This window comes from Neovison vison, chromosome 12 (assembly GCF_020171115.1).
Source record: "Neovison vison isolate M4711 chromosome 12, ASM_NN_V1, whole genome shotgun sequence".
NCBI lineage: Eukaryota > Metazoa > Chordata > Mammalia > Carnivora > Mustelidae > Neogale > Neogale vison.
Window position 1 is genome coordinate 50538756 of NC_058102.1, and position 16307 is coordinate 50555062.

Here is a 16307-nt window from a genome sequence, read left to right on the forward strand (position 1 = left end):
TTTACCGAGGTGCCTGGGTAGCTCAGTCAGTTAAGTGTCCGACTCTAGATTTCAGTTCAGGTCATGGTCTTATGGTCATGGGATCAAGACCCACATCGGGCTCCACGCTAGTGGGGAATCAGCTTGAGATTCTCTCTCTCCCTCTGGCCCTCCCCACTCACATGGGCGTGCATGCTCACACACACTCTCTCAAGTAAGTAAATGAGTCTTTAAAAAGGTGAGGAGGGATGCTTACTGTAGCATAAGGAAGTTGGGAATGGGGATTAGATCTGACGTTGGAGATGGGGTGAGAGAGATTAGAAGGGGCCAATTAATGCAGTGCCTTGGTATAAAGAATTTATATTCCAAGTGTAATGATATCATGGAGCGTTTTATGGACAGTAGTGAGCTATCCTGATGGATGTGTTAGAGATCCTTCTGAAATGAGAAGGGACAATAGCAGAAGCAGAAAACCTAGTTAGGAAGTTGCAGGGGTGGGATAGGTAAACAATGATGGCAGCTTGGACAAGGTGGTAGAGCTAGAGATAGTGACAAAGAGTGAGATTTAGGACATGGCTTGAAGCAGGGCTCACAGACCTCACTTATGGAATGAATATGGAAGATGAGAGAAAGGGAAGATCATGGATGACTCCTGAGGTGGAAGGGTCAGTAACTGAGTAAATAGTGATGACTTTAAGGAGAGGAAGACTTGAAGAATGGAAACTTGAGGATGACAACAAATTCTATTTTAGACCTGAATTGGTAAATCCACTGCTAATTCTAGGGGGGGAAGTACAAGCAGATCCTTTCCTGAATTCAAAAGCAATTGTCAAGCACCAGTCTCTAAATGCTAGGCACTGTGTTACCTTCAGATCATTTAAAGGGAAAATATAAAGGATTAATATCCTCCAAGTGCTCCGAATCAATTAGACAAGAGCAAGAATTGTTGCAAGATAAGAACAGACTTACTGAGTGTGTGTTGCCACTGGAATGTAAAAGGATGGGCCCAGGGGACCTCCAACAATCCCTCCTGTAGCCTAGGATGGGAGGGGGTGTCTGGGCCAGAGAGCAGCCCTGAGGGGGGAACCACCTGTCAATGATTGATAAAGTCTTTGGAATACGGGCCAGCACTAAGGGAACTAGTGACAGGAAGGAGGGGATTCTGTCTGAGAAATTAAATTAAAATTGAAAGGGGAAGGATGCTAGCAAAGGAGATAACGAAGATGCAGTCTGAGAAGTGGAAGGAGAACCAGAAAAGGTAGCATTTTGGAAGCCAAAGCAAGAATTTCAAGGTCATGGTCAAGAGCATAAAGGTGTTTCAGAGAATTCAAGTAGTATAAGGCAGGAAGGGTCCTCTGTATGTGGCAATTAGGAAAAAGCACATTGCAGAGTAGTTTCAGGGAACTAAGGTGCCCAAGTCAGACTAGTAAACTGAGGGGGGTGGAAAGGGTAGAGAACTACAGACCAGCTATGCTTGCTTTCTGCCAAGGAGCTGGGTTTTGGAACAGAGTATGGCCAGACAAACGCAGTGAATGGATAAAAAAGATGGAGGCCACTGTGGACTTCTCTTTTTAGAACTGTTCCAACATTTCATTACATACTGGGCACTCCTTTATACCGCCTTATCCTCCTCCCAGTGGTTCTCAGTCAAAATCAGTTTTGCCCTAGGGAACATGTGGCAATGTTAGGAAGTGTAGCTGTGGATGAAAAGAGATGGGATAAACAATAGAGGGGGCTTCAGGGTCCAGAGGGGAGGTATTTTGTTTTGTTGCTACTGGAGAGATCTGAACATGTTTGCGGCCTAAAGTAAATGAAGGCGAAAAAAGATAACTGATGAGTATGGGTCCCCTTATGGATCTCATCCCCTAAAGGGATGAGAGGAGAAGTTATCTAGAACATAGGTAGGCCTAACACAGAAGGTTGGCAGCTGCCTCTTGTGAGTTTAAAGGGAAGGATGTGAGAATATAAGTACATTTTTATCTGTGTTTAGGGTTTTATGTAAGAACTGTCAATAGAAGGTAAAAAGATCAGCATCTTGGGGAGTTGAAGAGAGTGATAGTTTAGAATACCTAATGGGGAAATGAGTGAGAAAGCTAGCCAGACTCCTGTAAAGGAATTTTCAAGCTGCACAGTGGAACCAGGCAGAGTCCAGAAGCTCCCAAGTGGATAGCCCTGTCAATCTGTATGGTCAAGTAGTTCTTGGTCAGGTGACCATAGCTACTGAGGAATACCAGTAGAGGTGGTGGGCAGTTAGACTGGGCCAGAGATGGAGATTTCTGGAGAAGGTTCAACAGGAAGAAAACTAAAGTCACAGTGGGTCAAATTGTTCCAGGAAGAGCACATGAATAAATATGGTGACAACCTCAGAAATCATGATAATATTTATCAAATGCTTGCTCTATAACATGTCACTCCTCTAAGCACTGTGTATTAGCTCACTTATAACAGCAGTGGAGGTTACTATGATTACTGAGGTTACTATGATTACTATGAAAACTGAGGCCCACAAAGTCACTGGTAGGGCTGGGATTTTCACCCAGGCATTCTGGCTCCAAAGGCCATGCTCTAACCACTGGACACAGGTTGCAGAGGGGAAGTCAATAATGGAGCCACATGATAGACTGGGAAGAAAGGGAAGACTGAAGAATCTAGGAGTATTCTGGAAGAGAAATGGGCTTACCAAGAGAAAGTTGAGAAGGGAGCCAATGGCAGGAGACTGAGTCGAAGTGGCATATTAGAGCTTAGGATTTCAGAGGTCAAGAAAGGCTCAGGGTAGCAGGCTGCTGAACTGATATAGCGTGGAGGTGAATATTAGTCAACCAGAGGTCTGAGAATTGGAAATGCAGTGTAACGGAAAGACTTTGCATACCGTAGAATCTCCCACAAGGAGGGCGTGACTTGGAATGAGGAAAGGAATATGAGCTAGCTGCTCTTGACTCACCAGATGCAATCCTATCAAAGGATCTCTGCAGTTTCCCCCACCTGTAGCTCTTCCCCACCATGTTCAGGTGGTCTGCTCACTTCCTTCAGTCTTTGCTCAAATATCATTTGTTCAGAGAATCATTCCCTCACCATCTATCACTTTGTCCCCTTTCTCAGATTTATGGTTCTTCTTAGCCTTTCTCATGCTCTGATGTTACATTGTGGATTTATTTATTGTCTTGTCTTCTCCAGCAGAAAAAAATCTATGCTGTCAGGGACTTTGTGCCTTCTGTTCATGAATGTATCCCAGCCCCTAGAATAGTGCTTGGAATGCAGGAGACTCTCAGCCAAGAGGCAGTGAATGAATGAAGTACAGTTACCTCTCCTGAGGGACTGGAACCAGGAATTTCAGTTTGCATCCAGAACTGGTCCCATACCCACTATTTCTCTGGGGTTCCTGGTCTCTCCGTGCTGCATATTTCTGCATATCTGCTCTATTTGTCTCTGCACAAGTTCTTTCTGACTTTTGAGTATACTTGATTGCCCCATCTTTGCCAAGACCGGCCAGTTCAGATTTCTAATTCTTAGATTTGGTTCATCACAGCCAAGCAGGAATCTGGTAGATGGACCCTGTAAGAATCAGTCAGATGGTGGTGAGGATATGGTTTTCAAAGGAGGCTGTCCGCAAGCCCCAGAATGTCCTCTCTAGAAGCACACAACATTAGTGGTGAAGTGACTCTTCCGATCCAATACCTTCATATATTTATAAATGGGGAAATTGAAGTTTGGGTGGGGAAACTAAAGGTCATACAACAAAGTGAATAGTAGATCCCAGATCTGTTGACTTGCACCTGTCTTTTTCATATCATGTTACACTGCCTCTTCAAAGAGATGTCAGAGTTTCCAGCATGAAAGAGCAGGGTTTCTGAACCTATGCTCTTCTGTCATTGTTTGTCAAGGGGAGGTGGCTATCCTGCCCACTGTAGGAGGTTGGGTAGCATTTACTTGAAACACTCCCATCATGAATGGCCAGCACGATCTGACCTCTTCCATAAGCAGTCTCTAAGTATTTACTTGTGCTATAAATGCATTTTTGTTTTATGTATATCCTCAATATTTATTCATTGTTTAATCCATTCTTAATATATATGTATACTTTAATATTTGTTGATTAAATACTTTAATATCCTTGGTTTAGGCTCCTAAGAAATAGAAACTATGTCTAGTAAACTCACTTTATTCAGTACCAAACTTGTCTGAATAAGAGACAGGAAAAAAGGGACTTAAGGTCTTCTCCCCTGCCCTGGTTGTTCCATAATTCAGTCCATTTCAAATGGATGGAAATGATGTAGACTAGGGCCAGAAAACAATCTGCTCCCATGCTATCATCCTCTCTTCCCTTGTTCATGGCTGATCTCACTAATTGATTTCAGTATCCTCCTGCTGAGCCCAGACACAACATCAGAATCTCCAAAAAAACACTCTAGCTAGTCATTACCAGTCTGCTGGCATCTGTTGGAAACTGCTGGAATCAGAAAGAGGGGTTTTTTTTAGCCATTTGAGAACTTGGAACATTGGTAGGAAATATCTGGGCATGAGCGATTTCAAGGCTGCCCTATCTTTCTGGATTCACTCCTTATTGTACAGGCGTGGGCCACCTATTTTTAAAATTCTTCCTCAAAAGTATATTTTACCCAGATATTTATTCCCAAGCTACTCATCTCAGAGATTAGCCACTTCTACTTTATAACTATTTTAAGTGATATAGAGAATGTTTAAAAAGCTTGACTGCGAGTACACTCTTGCCTAAATCTCTCTTTAAATGGGTACTACTGTACAAACAACACTGTGATGACATTTACGGAATTCTTTTTAAAGCTGGAATGATTCATAGCCTCATCACTCTAAAAAACAAAAGTTTAATTTTTTTATATTTCTTTACCATACATATTTACCATATATATTTATATATGTCTAATATAATAATATGTAATAATATATATTAATATTTCCTTTACCGTACATATAATTTTATAAAGCTATGCTCATAATATATGCATAATTTACATTTTGCCTTTTTTCAATACTGTCTTTTAAATACCAGTCTAAAAAATCATAAATACTTGAAGATTCTTCTTTCATTTTGAAGTTATTTTGTTGGAAAAGATGCAGCTTAGTTTTGGAAAGAAGTTCCAGTGAAAATGCTGTCAAATGATGTTTGTCATTATTACTAGAGCCCCCAGTGTTTTCCTCTGAGTTGGGGGAGGGATTAAGCATTTACATGTACAGCCCCCCTTTAAAATCTCTTAATTTTTCGAATCTCACAAGAATGTCCAGGTTAATGAATTATGATGCAGTGATTATCTTACTGTGCCAACAACGAATGCTTCAGGCAGAAAAAGCAGGCCAATTGGAAAGAAGGGCGCCTTTGTTTACCCAAATGTGTTTTTAATTATAGTATTAACAAAGATAAAGCAAAATGAGGGAAGCACAAAATAATCACATGGGAGTCTAATAAAGTAAACATTCTATTTACTTACTCTAAACCTATTGTTTCTCCAAACATCTTTTTTGCCTCTTTACTAGTATTTTGTTAAGAAACACCAAATTACATATGCCTTTGCTTTACCCACCAAATAACTGTGTAGGCAAAAAAAATTACCAAATATAAAATAAATCATGTTGGTATTTAAAGATTAAAATGAAGTCACAGCTGATCAAAGAGATTCATTTGTTGATATTTGTTCATCACTATGAATATTTCAAATCTTATGTAGTCAAACATGATTCATTACTGTTTTCCGGGAAGTGATAACATCTCCTCCAGTGTCATTAACAATGTTAATCTTGGTCAAGGTTCCCTGCATTAAAAATGTATAAAAGCAAAATGTTGCTATGGTAACTCTTCTAGATCAATGATTCCTGGCCCTTAGGGTTGCAAGATCTTATTTGTATAGCGTCATGAACAAGCTGTTACACACCTACAGGAATACAAGTATACATACATACAAGCATGCATATTCTCCCCTCCCCTTTCACGGAGGATTTTGGTAAAAAGCATATAACACTAAAACAAACATACATGAAATGAGTTCCATAACGAGTGAAGCTGTTTGTGCCTCTAACGCTTCTTATGCATTTACTTATGGGCCACTTGTGTGCTTTATCTGGGTAATCAAATTCCTAAAATTCCCATGAACACTTCCGTGGAGGCGTACTGCTTTTAGCTCCTATCCCGTTGCCTCTGGTAGACCAATGTGTTCATCAGAGATGGTTCAGTTGCAAGCAACAGACATGCCCCGAGCTAAATGAGACAGAGAGGGGGCATTTAGTGGAAGCACACAGGAGTTTCACAGCCCAGGAGGACAGAACAGCCCCCAGGAAGGCCTAGAACCAGACAGGAGGGCTTTCAAGGCCAAGTACAGGCGCTCTCCAAGACCTCAGCATGCTCCTCCTCTACGCCTCATTGTTTTTCCCTTCTCTCCCCACACCAGATGTTGGTGCGGATGGGCAAAATGGGGCCACTTCAAATGCCCTCTCTGCCCCCGGTCTGCATGCTAATTCCACATTTGTAAACTGTTACTTTAGGGGTGGGAAGAAGGGGGCAATTAGCCTTCCATTACCAGAAGGAGGCATGTAGAGGACTTAGGGGTGAGAAGGAGGGAAGACCCAGATTTGAGGAATATTTTGGAAGTAAGTATTTATGATACCTGCAGCCTCCAAGATGAGGAAATAAAGCACACCTACATGTTGTTACTTACCTCATTTTTTTTTTCTACACCAATGTAGAAAACTAGCCAACTAGCCAGTCTTTTTGAAATCTGTTAGGGGAAATAATTTTGTCTATCTCAAGTCCTATTGGGAAATGGAAGGGTATGATTTTTGGTTTTTTTTAAGATTTTATTTACTTATTTTTGTGAGAGAGAGAGAGGGGGAGAGAGAAGGAGAGCACAAGAGGGGAGGGGGGCACAGGGGAAGGGGCAGAGGGAGAACAGGCTCCCCACTGAGCAAGAAGCCCTGTGTGGGACTCAGTCCCAGGACTCTGGGATCATGACCTGAGCTGAAAGCAGGTGCTTAACCGACTGAGCCACCCAGATGCCTAACGGTACAAATTATTAATGAATAAACAAACAAATTTATATGGATCCTCTCCATTATATCAGAGTGTTAGCTGAGGACAACAGCAAAGCCAAAAACATCTACTCACAGTCTGTGACACTCACAGAAGAGTTAGGAAGAGTGGGAGGTGCTAAGCGAAATTCAGTCAGTCAGAGACAAATACCATACGATTTCACTCATGTGTGGAATTTAAGAAACAAAACAAATGAAGAAAGTGGGAAAGAGAGAGAGAGAGAGAAAAACTAAGAAACAGCCTCTTAACTGTAGGGAACAAACTGTTGGTTACCAGAGGGGAGGTGGGTGGGGGGGATGAGGGAAATAGGTGAAGGGGATTGGGGCGGCGGGGGGCACTTGTCGTGAGTACCAGGTGTTGTCCAGAAGTGTTGACTCACTAAATTGTACGCCTGAAACTAACATTATGCTGTATGTTATCTAACTGGAACTTAAATAAAAACTTTAAAAATAAAAGAAAGACAAGTGCGAGGGGCTGGGGGAAGCAGCAACCCCCCTGGCTTTCTTGGGAAGTGGGCAAAGCACTGGAAGGAAAGAACAGGCCCAAGAGGGTAGATTTGCTTTTACTGGGCACAACAGCCAGGACTGTGAGGGACAGCCAGGGGACCCCCCCCCACTTTTTTTTTTTTTACAGGTGGCATTCTAGAAGCCTGGAGGGCCCAGAAAAATCAAATTTTTATTGTGTTTTCCAGTTTAACAGTCTGGCAAATCTTGGAAGTCTTAATAGCCTGTGGCAAAATTGGAAGATGAGATTCTGGTCTTGTAAGATTTACTGCCTGCATTTTACCTGGGAAAGAATAAAAGGCCTGGAAGAGCAAGTTAAGGCAGAAGAAGGGAGTACTCCAGCTCTGTTTCCATGAGGCCGACCCAACTTTTTACCCATACTTTGCAGTGACAGGAAATGTGTTAAATATGAGATTTGCAAATTGAACCAGGGGCCCCATAGTTGTAGTCAATCCCTGCTGTGTAGACTGGGGAGCTAGCATTGAGCACAATAAAGCAGTAAAAATAGTTGAGCTCCCCATCCCACAGGCCTCCCCTTATGCTAATGTTTCCCCTGTCTGCTCCTTCCACCCCTTTCCAAAACCTTCCAGAAAGGATTACAGTCATTAGCAGCTTAGTGTGAATAGATGTTATCTCTTCAGAGGATTTTTTTTCTTTTTAACCTTATCTCTAATTGAAGGTTTCCCATACTGTTAAAGGAATTTGAAGAAGAGTATACTTAAGAATTTGTAGCAGTTCTTTCTTTTCTCAAATACTGGTCTAGCCCTAGTAAAATCAACTTAGCTCAATCAATGGTCGCGTTTCAACCAGGGCACGCTGGTTCTCTGTCTATTGCAACAATGTTAGTTGTTACCCTAGAAGTGCTTGGCCAGTGTCTGAGCCCACCTTCACCCTGTTCCAGTGCCCCCTGCCCTCTTGCTCCTCCCTGGGACCTCCTGGAACTCCCAGGATCCAGAAATTAGAAGGCAGTTGGGGCCTCCTGGGGTCCTGTGTTCCAACTTGAAGGCAGCATCCAGTCTGAAAGGTTGAGAAATACTTTGAGCATCACTCTTGTTTCTACACTCTTGTTTTCACTATTTACAGTACAAATTAAGGCACCTCCCTAATCCCCCAAATCAACAACCATCACATTGTAAGAGCTTACTTAGCCAGAGCAATTTCATATCATTAAACAGTGATTTTGTTGTTTATGCAGTAAAACTTAAACTGACCCTGCCCCCCACCAGGGGAACTTCCTTAAAAGCAAGTCCAGGAAACCAGTAAAATGTGGTCGACCAGTCCCTGATAACAGAGCCCAAATACAGGGGTGGGTCAGGTCAGGTGGAGATAACAGAGCCGGACGCAGGTATGAGTCGGGCCAGGTGGAGACATCCAGTCAGTGGGGGCGTACATACTGTCTCCCTAGCTACCAAGGAGTGTGGGCCCCACCTTCTGGGCACCAATTCTGACCAAGGTGATAGGCTAGTTCAAATAGCTACTATGGGGTGAATTGTAATTCAGTTGGCCACCCGGGTGTGGCCTAGCATGACTGCGCAGCTTTGTCTGTGTGTTACGATCTCATTGGACACCTGTGTGTGGCCAGGCTCAACCACATGGCCTTTGCTCTATAAAAGTTAGTCTGTGAGCCTGGGGGTCGCTCGCTCTCTCTGTAAGAGGCGGACCTGAACGGTTGGTTTGATTCTCCATGCTTGGCGCAAAATAAAGCTTTGCTTGACCTTCCCTTTGTATTAGTCTCGCTCCTTTGATCACGAACCTAACAACATCAAACCTATTTCCCCAGCTACCTTCAAACAACAGTTGAAGATAAAGTATTGCAGAATAGGTTAACTCTGGGGAAACATGGCTGAAGAGGAAAAAAGAAAATAACCGGACCTGTGGTTCTTAAATGTTGGTGTGCCTTAAGAATCACCTGGAGAACATACTTAAAATGCTCATTTCTTGGTTTCATCTTCAGAAATTCTGATCCTGTAGATCTGGGATGATTCAGGAATCTGTATTTGTGGGACACCTGGGTGGCTCAGTGGGTTAGGTGTCTGCCTTCAGCTCAGGTTGTGATCCCAGGGTCCTGGGATTGAGCCCCACATTGGGCTCCCTGCTCGGGAGACAGAGAGCCCGGTTCTCCGTCTCCCTGCAGCTCCCCCGGCTTGTGCTCTCCCTCTGGCAAATGAATGAATGCAGACATGCATGTATGGAATCTGTTTCTGTAATTTGCATTTCAGGTGAATTTGGCCCAAAGGTTGCCCAAATGACACCTCACTAATACTGAGCTCAGGTGTTGCCATGAAAAAAACACAGTTGCCTTGGGGCAGGACATCTTTTCTTCACCAGAAGCATTACTTACCAGGATTTTACAGGCATTTGCCTTCCTTTAGTTCCTTCAACTTTAACTCCAGATGTTCATGATACAATAATTCCTGACACAGTTTCATTGACTGGTGCTCCATACTTCCTGGTCGCCTACAAACATCCTCTCTTCTCTGTTTTAAAATTCCAGAGTCTGTCATCCCAAGTAGTGGGACATTTCATGTGAAGCTCCCTAAGAAGCACAGTGTGGAACTTGGAATAACCATAAGTTGTAAGTAAAAGTGACTCCCTTTAAAATGTAGAGTTTTAAAAAGACATTAGAAAATTGTGTTGTCGAATGACTTAGAGGTTGTCAGAAGTTTCTGAAGTGTCATTGCTAAGTTTCTAATTCACATTACACATGGGCAAAGCCTCTCCCCCCTCCCTCTCTTAACTAGCTGTGCGAATAGGGCAAGTGACTTAAATTCTCTCCAATCTTAGTTTTCTTTATCTGTAAAATGGAAATAAGGCTATCTACAAGATATAGTATTATTTGAAGTGTGAAATAAAAGAATATATTGTTTATACCTAGTCTAGTCCAAGGCAGATAATGAGGACTCAATAAATGTGTCTCACCCTCACCATGAATGATTAGATGTGTGTAGAAGTGCATATACGTTCTCTACATTTTAGTATATTATGGGTTAAGTTTTCACAATAATCCGTTTAACTAACAAAAATCACGTTTATTTCAAGACAATGCCCCTGTCTGTCCGCTATGCATTTAAAAGCTATTTTGCAAGACTAAAAATAATGTCTCTTTATTTAGTAACTTTTGGAATTCCTGCATGGTCCAAGACGTCTGGGTAACCAAACCAAAAAGAAAAGCAGAACATATAAATGTGTTAAATTCCCTCCTTTCCTCGAGCTCTAGGTTTATAACTGTTTTGGTAAAACGGCTTTGAGAAACATTTATAGAATGTGAATTGAAGTTTTTTATGCTTTTACTATCCATAAACTGGGTTTGTCCACAAATGCCCCCAACAAAATGAAGCAAATGATTAATGCGTAAACACCAAAGAGGCAGTGTTTGTGACCAAGGAGTGGTCCCTTCAAGAAAGAACGATGAGCTCACGTGAAGTGCCTCATTACACACTATTGGATCTCACTTCTGTTAGGGGTCAAGGCAAAAATAGTTCTCAGCTGGGCTGGTATGAAATGAGGGCCGTCCACTTCAACTTTGACAATATCAGTGTAACGCTGAAAATGAAATTTGGAGTATAATCAATACATCAGACAGATCTGCAGCCCTGAAAATAGTGGAACTACAACCCAGAATAAATGCAAAGAGCAAGAAGCCACATGCACGAGAGGATGCTCACACCACCTCCTGAACCCAGGAGGTTCTCTCAGGCCTCCTGAGAGAAGAGGAGGATGATGTGTCTCCAGGTCTTCTCCGCTAAGCAGAAAGATGAGATGGGGTTTGGGAGACTCCAGACCTATTCTAGGTACTACTGAAGGCAGTTGTGCCTTTAATCGGATCACTGAGTCTCTCAGTTTGTTCATTCTGGAACACAGAGAGTATGCCATTCTTCTGTCAACAGCGGTGGTTACTGAAATAAAGGGAGAGCTCATCAGAACGTACTATTCTAAAAATATTTGGGACTCTAGGTGGCTGCCAAAACCCCCAGGTTACTTTAAGACTGCTTTCATGTATTCTATTTATTCCACTCCATTGATTGATTCCGTCAGTACTGGCTGCAAAAGCAGTCTCCCTTGGAGGAGTGCATAACCGTCCGGCTGCGGCGCCCTGCCTTCCACTCTATTCTTTCTTCCCTTCGCTTGCATGAAATAAATGCGTCTGAGTGCCGAGGATGCCTAGAACCTATGCTAAGTTTTGAAAACACACTCCCTGTTCTTAAAGATACTTACTGCTAGTGACTCCGCTGGAGACACCCACAGCTGGGAAGCCTATTGCCACATAATCATTTTCCTTCCAAATTTTAATTGGGAAAATGGTCTTTTTTTAAAAAAATAGATTTATTCTTAAAAATTGATATATGTAACGGGAGGAGGGTAGGGAGATGGACAAAATGGGTAAAGGGGAGAGAGAGGTACAGCTTCAGTTATGGAATGAATAAGTCACAGGAGTCACAGGAATAAAAGGGACAGCACAGAGAATGGAGTCAGTGGTATTGTAAGAGCATTGCACGGTGACAGGTGATACCTACACACTGGTGAGCCTAGCGTAGCATGTAGACTTGTCGAATTGCTATGTTTTACACCTGACACCAATGTAATATTGTGTGTCTACTAACTTCAATTAAAGAAAAAACTGACATACATAAAAACACAAGTATAAAGGAGAGTCCCCATTTAAAAACTGATCCTGTGATGTATTCCTCTTTTAAAGTCAATATTTAGATGCTCCCTTTGTTTGAAGTGTATTCATGTATACACAACCACAACATATTTTATTCATATGAAGAACCATCTAAAATTATGCTTTATGGTGGTTTTGTGTGTGAACTAACTATGACATTAAATGCCAACAATAGAAACTTCCCCAAAACCCTCACAAGAATGGCCTGACTTTCAACCAGCATAAACTAAAGCTATTCATGGAAGCTGGAAGTGTTCTGCCGTTCCTGGATGGAGGAATGATACATAAGCTTGTCAAATCCGTTTGTCAGCCCATCCAGACCTACAGCTCCCTTTATACAACTTACCATCACCATGCTGAATTTGTGTATCCTCGTGGAAAGTACTAATATTTTCCCAATTGAGAAAACAGAATTTACTTTAAAAAAAAAAAAAAAAAAAGGCCAGAGTCCAATTATATTGTGATGAAATAAACTCCTGAGGCCTAGTGTGGTTCCTGGCATATACAACGTACTTATTTAATTCCTGTCTTTGTGGAATGAATGAATAAGGAGTCTATCAGAAATAATCTTCTGCTGACAATCTTCTGCTAACCACTGTGCATTCCAGAAAATGAGCCTTTGAAGGTGATGATGAATACAGATGTTTATGCAAAGGCCCTTGGGTGAACTAAAGAAGCACTAACTTGGAAAATGATTAAGAGCAAGACCTCAGAGGCGCCTGGGAGGCTCAGTCCATTAAGCGTCTGCCTTTGGCTCAGGTCATGGTCCCAGGGTCCTGGGATCGAACCCCGCTTCCAGCTCTCTGCTCAGCAGGGGAGTCTGCTTCTCTCTCTCTGCCTACTTGTGATCTCTGTCAAATAAATAAATAAAATCTTAAAAAAAAAAAAAAAGCAAGGCCTCAGAGCACACACATCTCCACTCCACGACCCTCTTGACCTCTCTGTACCACTTCCTTGTCTATAAAACAGGGCACTTGTTCCCTTCTTCGTAGCATTATTGAGATTATATGAGCTAGTATATGTAAAGTGCCTAGACCAGTTATGAGCCCTAACCACGTGTTCATTATTATGATGACTGCTATTTATTTTACATATAGAGCTTCCTGAAATAGCTTAATCCAAGCTCTACCCCCACAAAATTTCACGCCAACTGCAACTCTAGCACTTAGGGAGGAAAGCAAGGGACCCTCTTCTCCAGCACCCAGGTACTGTTAGCGAAACTGAGGCCTGCAAGGGTCTAACTGATCTGTCCCACTCCCTTTGCAAAGCCCTTTTCTGTCTCCTTCACTCTGTGAGAACCTGAGTAGTAAGACGCAGCCTTCATCCCGGGAAATGTTCTGCCAGAGCCTCGCACGCTCGGCTGAAGCCTCACTCACTCTTCATACCTAATTGACTGAGAAATGAGTCTCTCTGATTTGGGATGTGGTGAGCAGTTTTAGACTAATTTTCTGAAGTTCCTGATGAGACATTCATAGCACATTAGCATCAGCCATGACTTTTATTGATGTTATTGCTATAATGTGGAGCAATCTATTCTAGCAAATAAAGTGAAACGGCCTCGTGCTGGAAACAGCGTCCTGAAGCTCTAAGACCTCAGCCAGTGGGAAACCAGAGTGCATGCCCAGCCGCGTAGCGCCCCCCACGCACCCTCACTGCAGACCATGCCCCTTAACTCTGTCATGCGCAGTTGTCAGTAAAATCTTTCTGATACTAATGTTTTCTTTTTGCTGTTTTACTACAAGTATTTTTATCTACTTTGTGGCAGGCATGACCATAAGCAGTTTGTGTGTTTCCCACTTACTCCTTAGAGCGGCCCTGTGGCATCTATACCCATTTTATAGAAAAGAAAGTCTGGGCTGGGTAACCTGCCCAGGCCTCAGAGCTCATAAAGGTTGCATGGGTTTTAAACCCATTCTGTCTGACCTAGCGTGGGTTTTGCTGTCCCGCCAGTGCTCATCACTGCCTCTACATGATTGATGACCTTTCCCACATCCTTTATCAGAAAAGCAAAAGATAGCATTTTATGAGTGGAGTTAATTTGTTGGCTTTCCTTTTTAGTTTTGACCGAATTGTTTTCAGGAACAAAGGCTTGCTTTTTTTTTTTTTTTTTGTATAAAATCATAAAGCAACCTTTATGACAAGCACTATAAATCTGTCATTTTTTTTCCTTAAGTCTTAAGCGTATTTATAAGAGAATGGCTCACGTTTTTTGCCAGCTTTGCAATAAAAATTCTACTCACTGCTCCATTTCAAATCAAATAACTTGTTTTACTTGCCAAGTGTCATATATATGGTTACAAGTAAAGCAAAACTGAATGTGTGCGTGTGTGTGTGTCCAGTATAGTTTGGACACTTTATCAGCCCTTTGATCAAAGTACCCTGACTAGTAGAGTAAGATCCATGAATGGCTAGATATTATCGAATGTTCTTGGAATACTTTGTTGATTCAAGTTTAATTACTACAAAATCCAGAAGATTTTACCTGTCTTCTAATACAAAGTTTTTAAAGCAAAAGATAAAGAATGTCACTTTCCACCTTTTCAACAATTATTTGAGAAGCAAAGAATCCATGTTCACTTTAAAAATCAGTTTCTGATAGTGAAAGAGAACTAATGATTTTTTTTTAAGAATTTATTTATTTGTCAGAGAGAGAGCACAAGCAGGCAGAGTGGCAAGCAGAGGCAGAAAGAGAAGCACTTCCCCACTGAGCATGGAGCCTGACGCAGGACTCAATCCCAGGACCCTGGGATCATGAGCCAAGCTAAAGGCAGCGGTTTACCGACTGAGCCACCCAGGAGTCCCTGGACTAATGATTTTTTTTTAAATTTATTTATTTTCAGAAAAACATTATTCATTATTTTTTTTCACCACACCCAGTGCTCCATGCAAGCCGTGCCCTCTATAATACCCACCACCTGGTACCCCAACCTCCCACCCCCCCGCCACTTCAAACCCCTCAGATTGTTTTTCAGAGTCCATAGTCTCTCATGGTTCACCTCCCCTTACCATTTACCCAAATTCCCTTCTCCTCTCTAACGCCCCTTGTCCTCCATGCTATTTGTTATGCTCCACAAATAAGTGAAACCATATGATAATTGACTCTCTGCTTGACTTATTTCACTCAGCATAATCTCTTCCAGTCCCGTCCATGTTGCTACAAAAGTTGGGTATTCATCCTTTCTGATGGAGGCATAATACTCCATAGTGGACTAATGATTTTAAACTTCAGGGTCAAAAGATGATAGGCTTGAACCCTGGCGTTTAGCGCTGCTCCCACCCCAGAGCATTTTAAAACAACAGTGTAAGATTTCTCAAAGGCACAAACCCATAAGAAGAAGAAGAAAAGGAATATAGATAGCTGCAACCAAATTTGGAATAGCAGAGAAGATGGAGAAAGATGAATTTAAAGAAGCAGAAGGGAAAGCTGACAGGGAACCGGATTTGCATCCGAAAGTCCCAGCAGCATCAGGAACTGGTGGAATGAGGACCTTCCGGAAGTGAGAGTGATGAGACATGAGGAATGGTTGAAAGTCTGTGAAAAATGAATTAGTCCGTTAGATGCCTTCCGCCAGCCAGCACATCCAGGCACATCTACCCTCCACAGAAGAATGGAGTTTCATTCTCTGGAAAACAGGAAATGGAGGGGCTGTGGCCTGGGAGAGCACAGCGGAGGGCAGCTGTACTGCTCTACTAAAACAGATGAGCAGGGCTGCCTGGGTGGCTCAGTTCTTAAGAGTCTGCCTGGCTCAGGTCATGATCCCCAAATCCTGGGATTGAGCCCCCTCATCCGGCTGCCTGCTGTGCAGGAAGCCTGCTTCTCCCTGTACCTCTCCCCCCCAGTTTGTATTCCCTCTCTGTCTGTCAAATAAAACCTTTTTTTTTTTTTTAAAAAGTGTACATACTGAATGTTGAGACCGCTAGTCTTCTCCTCCATAAACTCAGAGAAGCAAGGTAGCCGGCTTAATACCCTCCAAGCCAAGAGGAAGAATCAGAGCCATCTGACCCAAAGAAACAGCCTGGCCTGAACTGTCCAGGGAAGATTAGAGTCCACAGACCCCTCTCAGATGCACCAAGCTTTCTAACAGCTTTGTAGGGCTGCCTCTTT

At 42.4% G+C, this 16307-nt stretch overlaps 1 protein-coding gene across 4 annotated transcripts in view; it reads left to right on the forward strand.

Moving 5' to 3' along the window:
* The window catches only part of GRIP1 (glutamate receptor interacting protein 1), a 182394-nt gene that overhangs the window by 108059 nt on the left and 58028 nt on the right, over window positions 1-16307 (forward strand). For all 4 annotated transcript variants that reach the window (XM_044226314.1, XM_044226312.1, XM_044226313.1 and 1 more), the window contains one exon: window positions 10031-10111. In XM_044226314.1, coding sequence (XP_044082249.1) covers window positions 10031-10111 — 81 coding nt within the window. The remainder of the gene's footprint in view (window positions 1-10030; window positions 10112-16307) is intronic.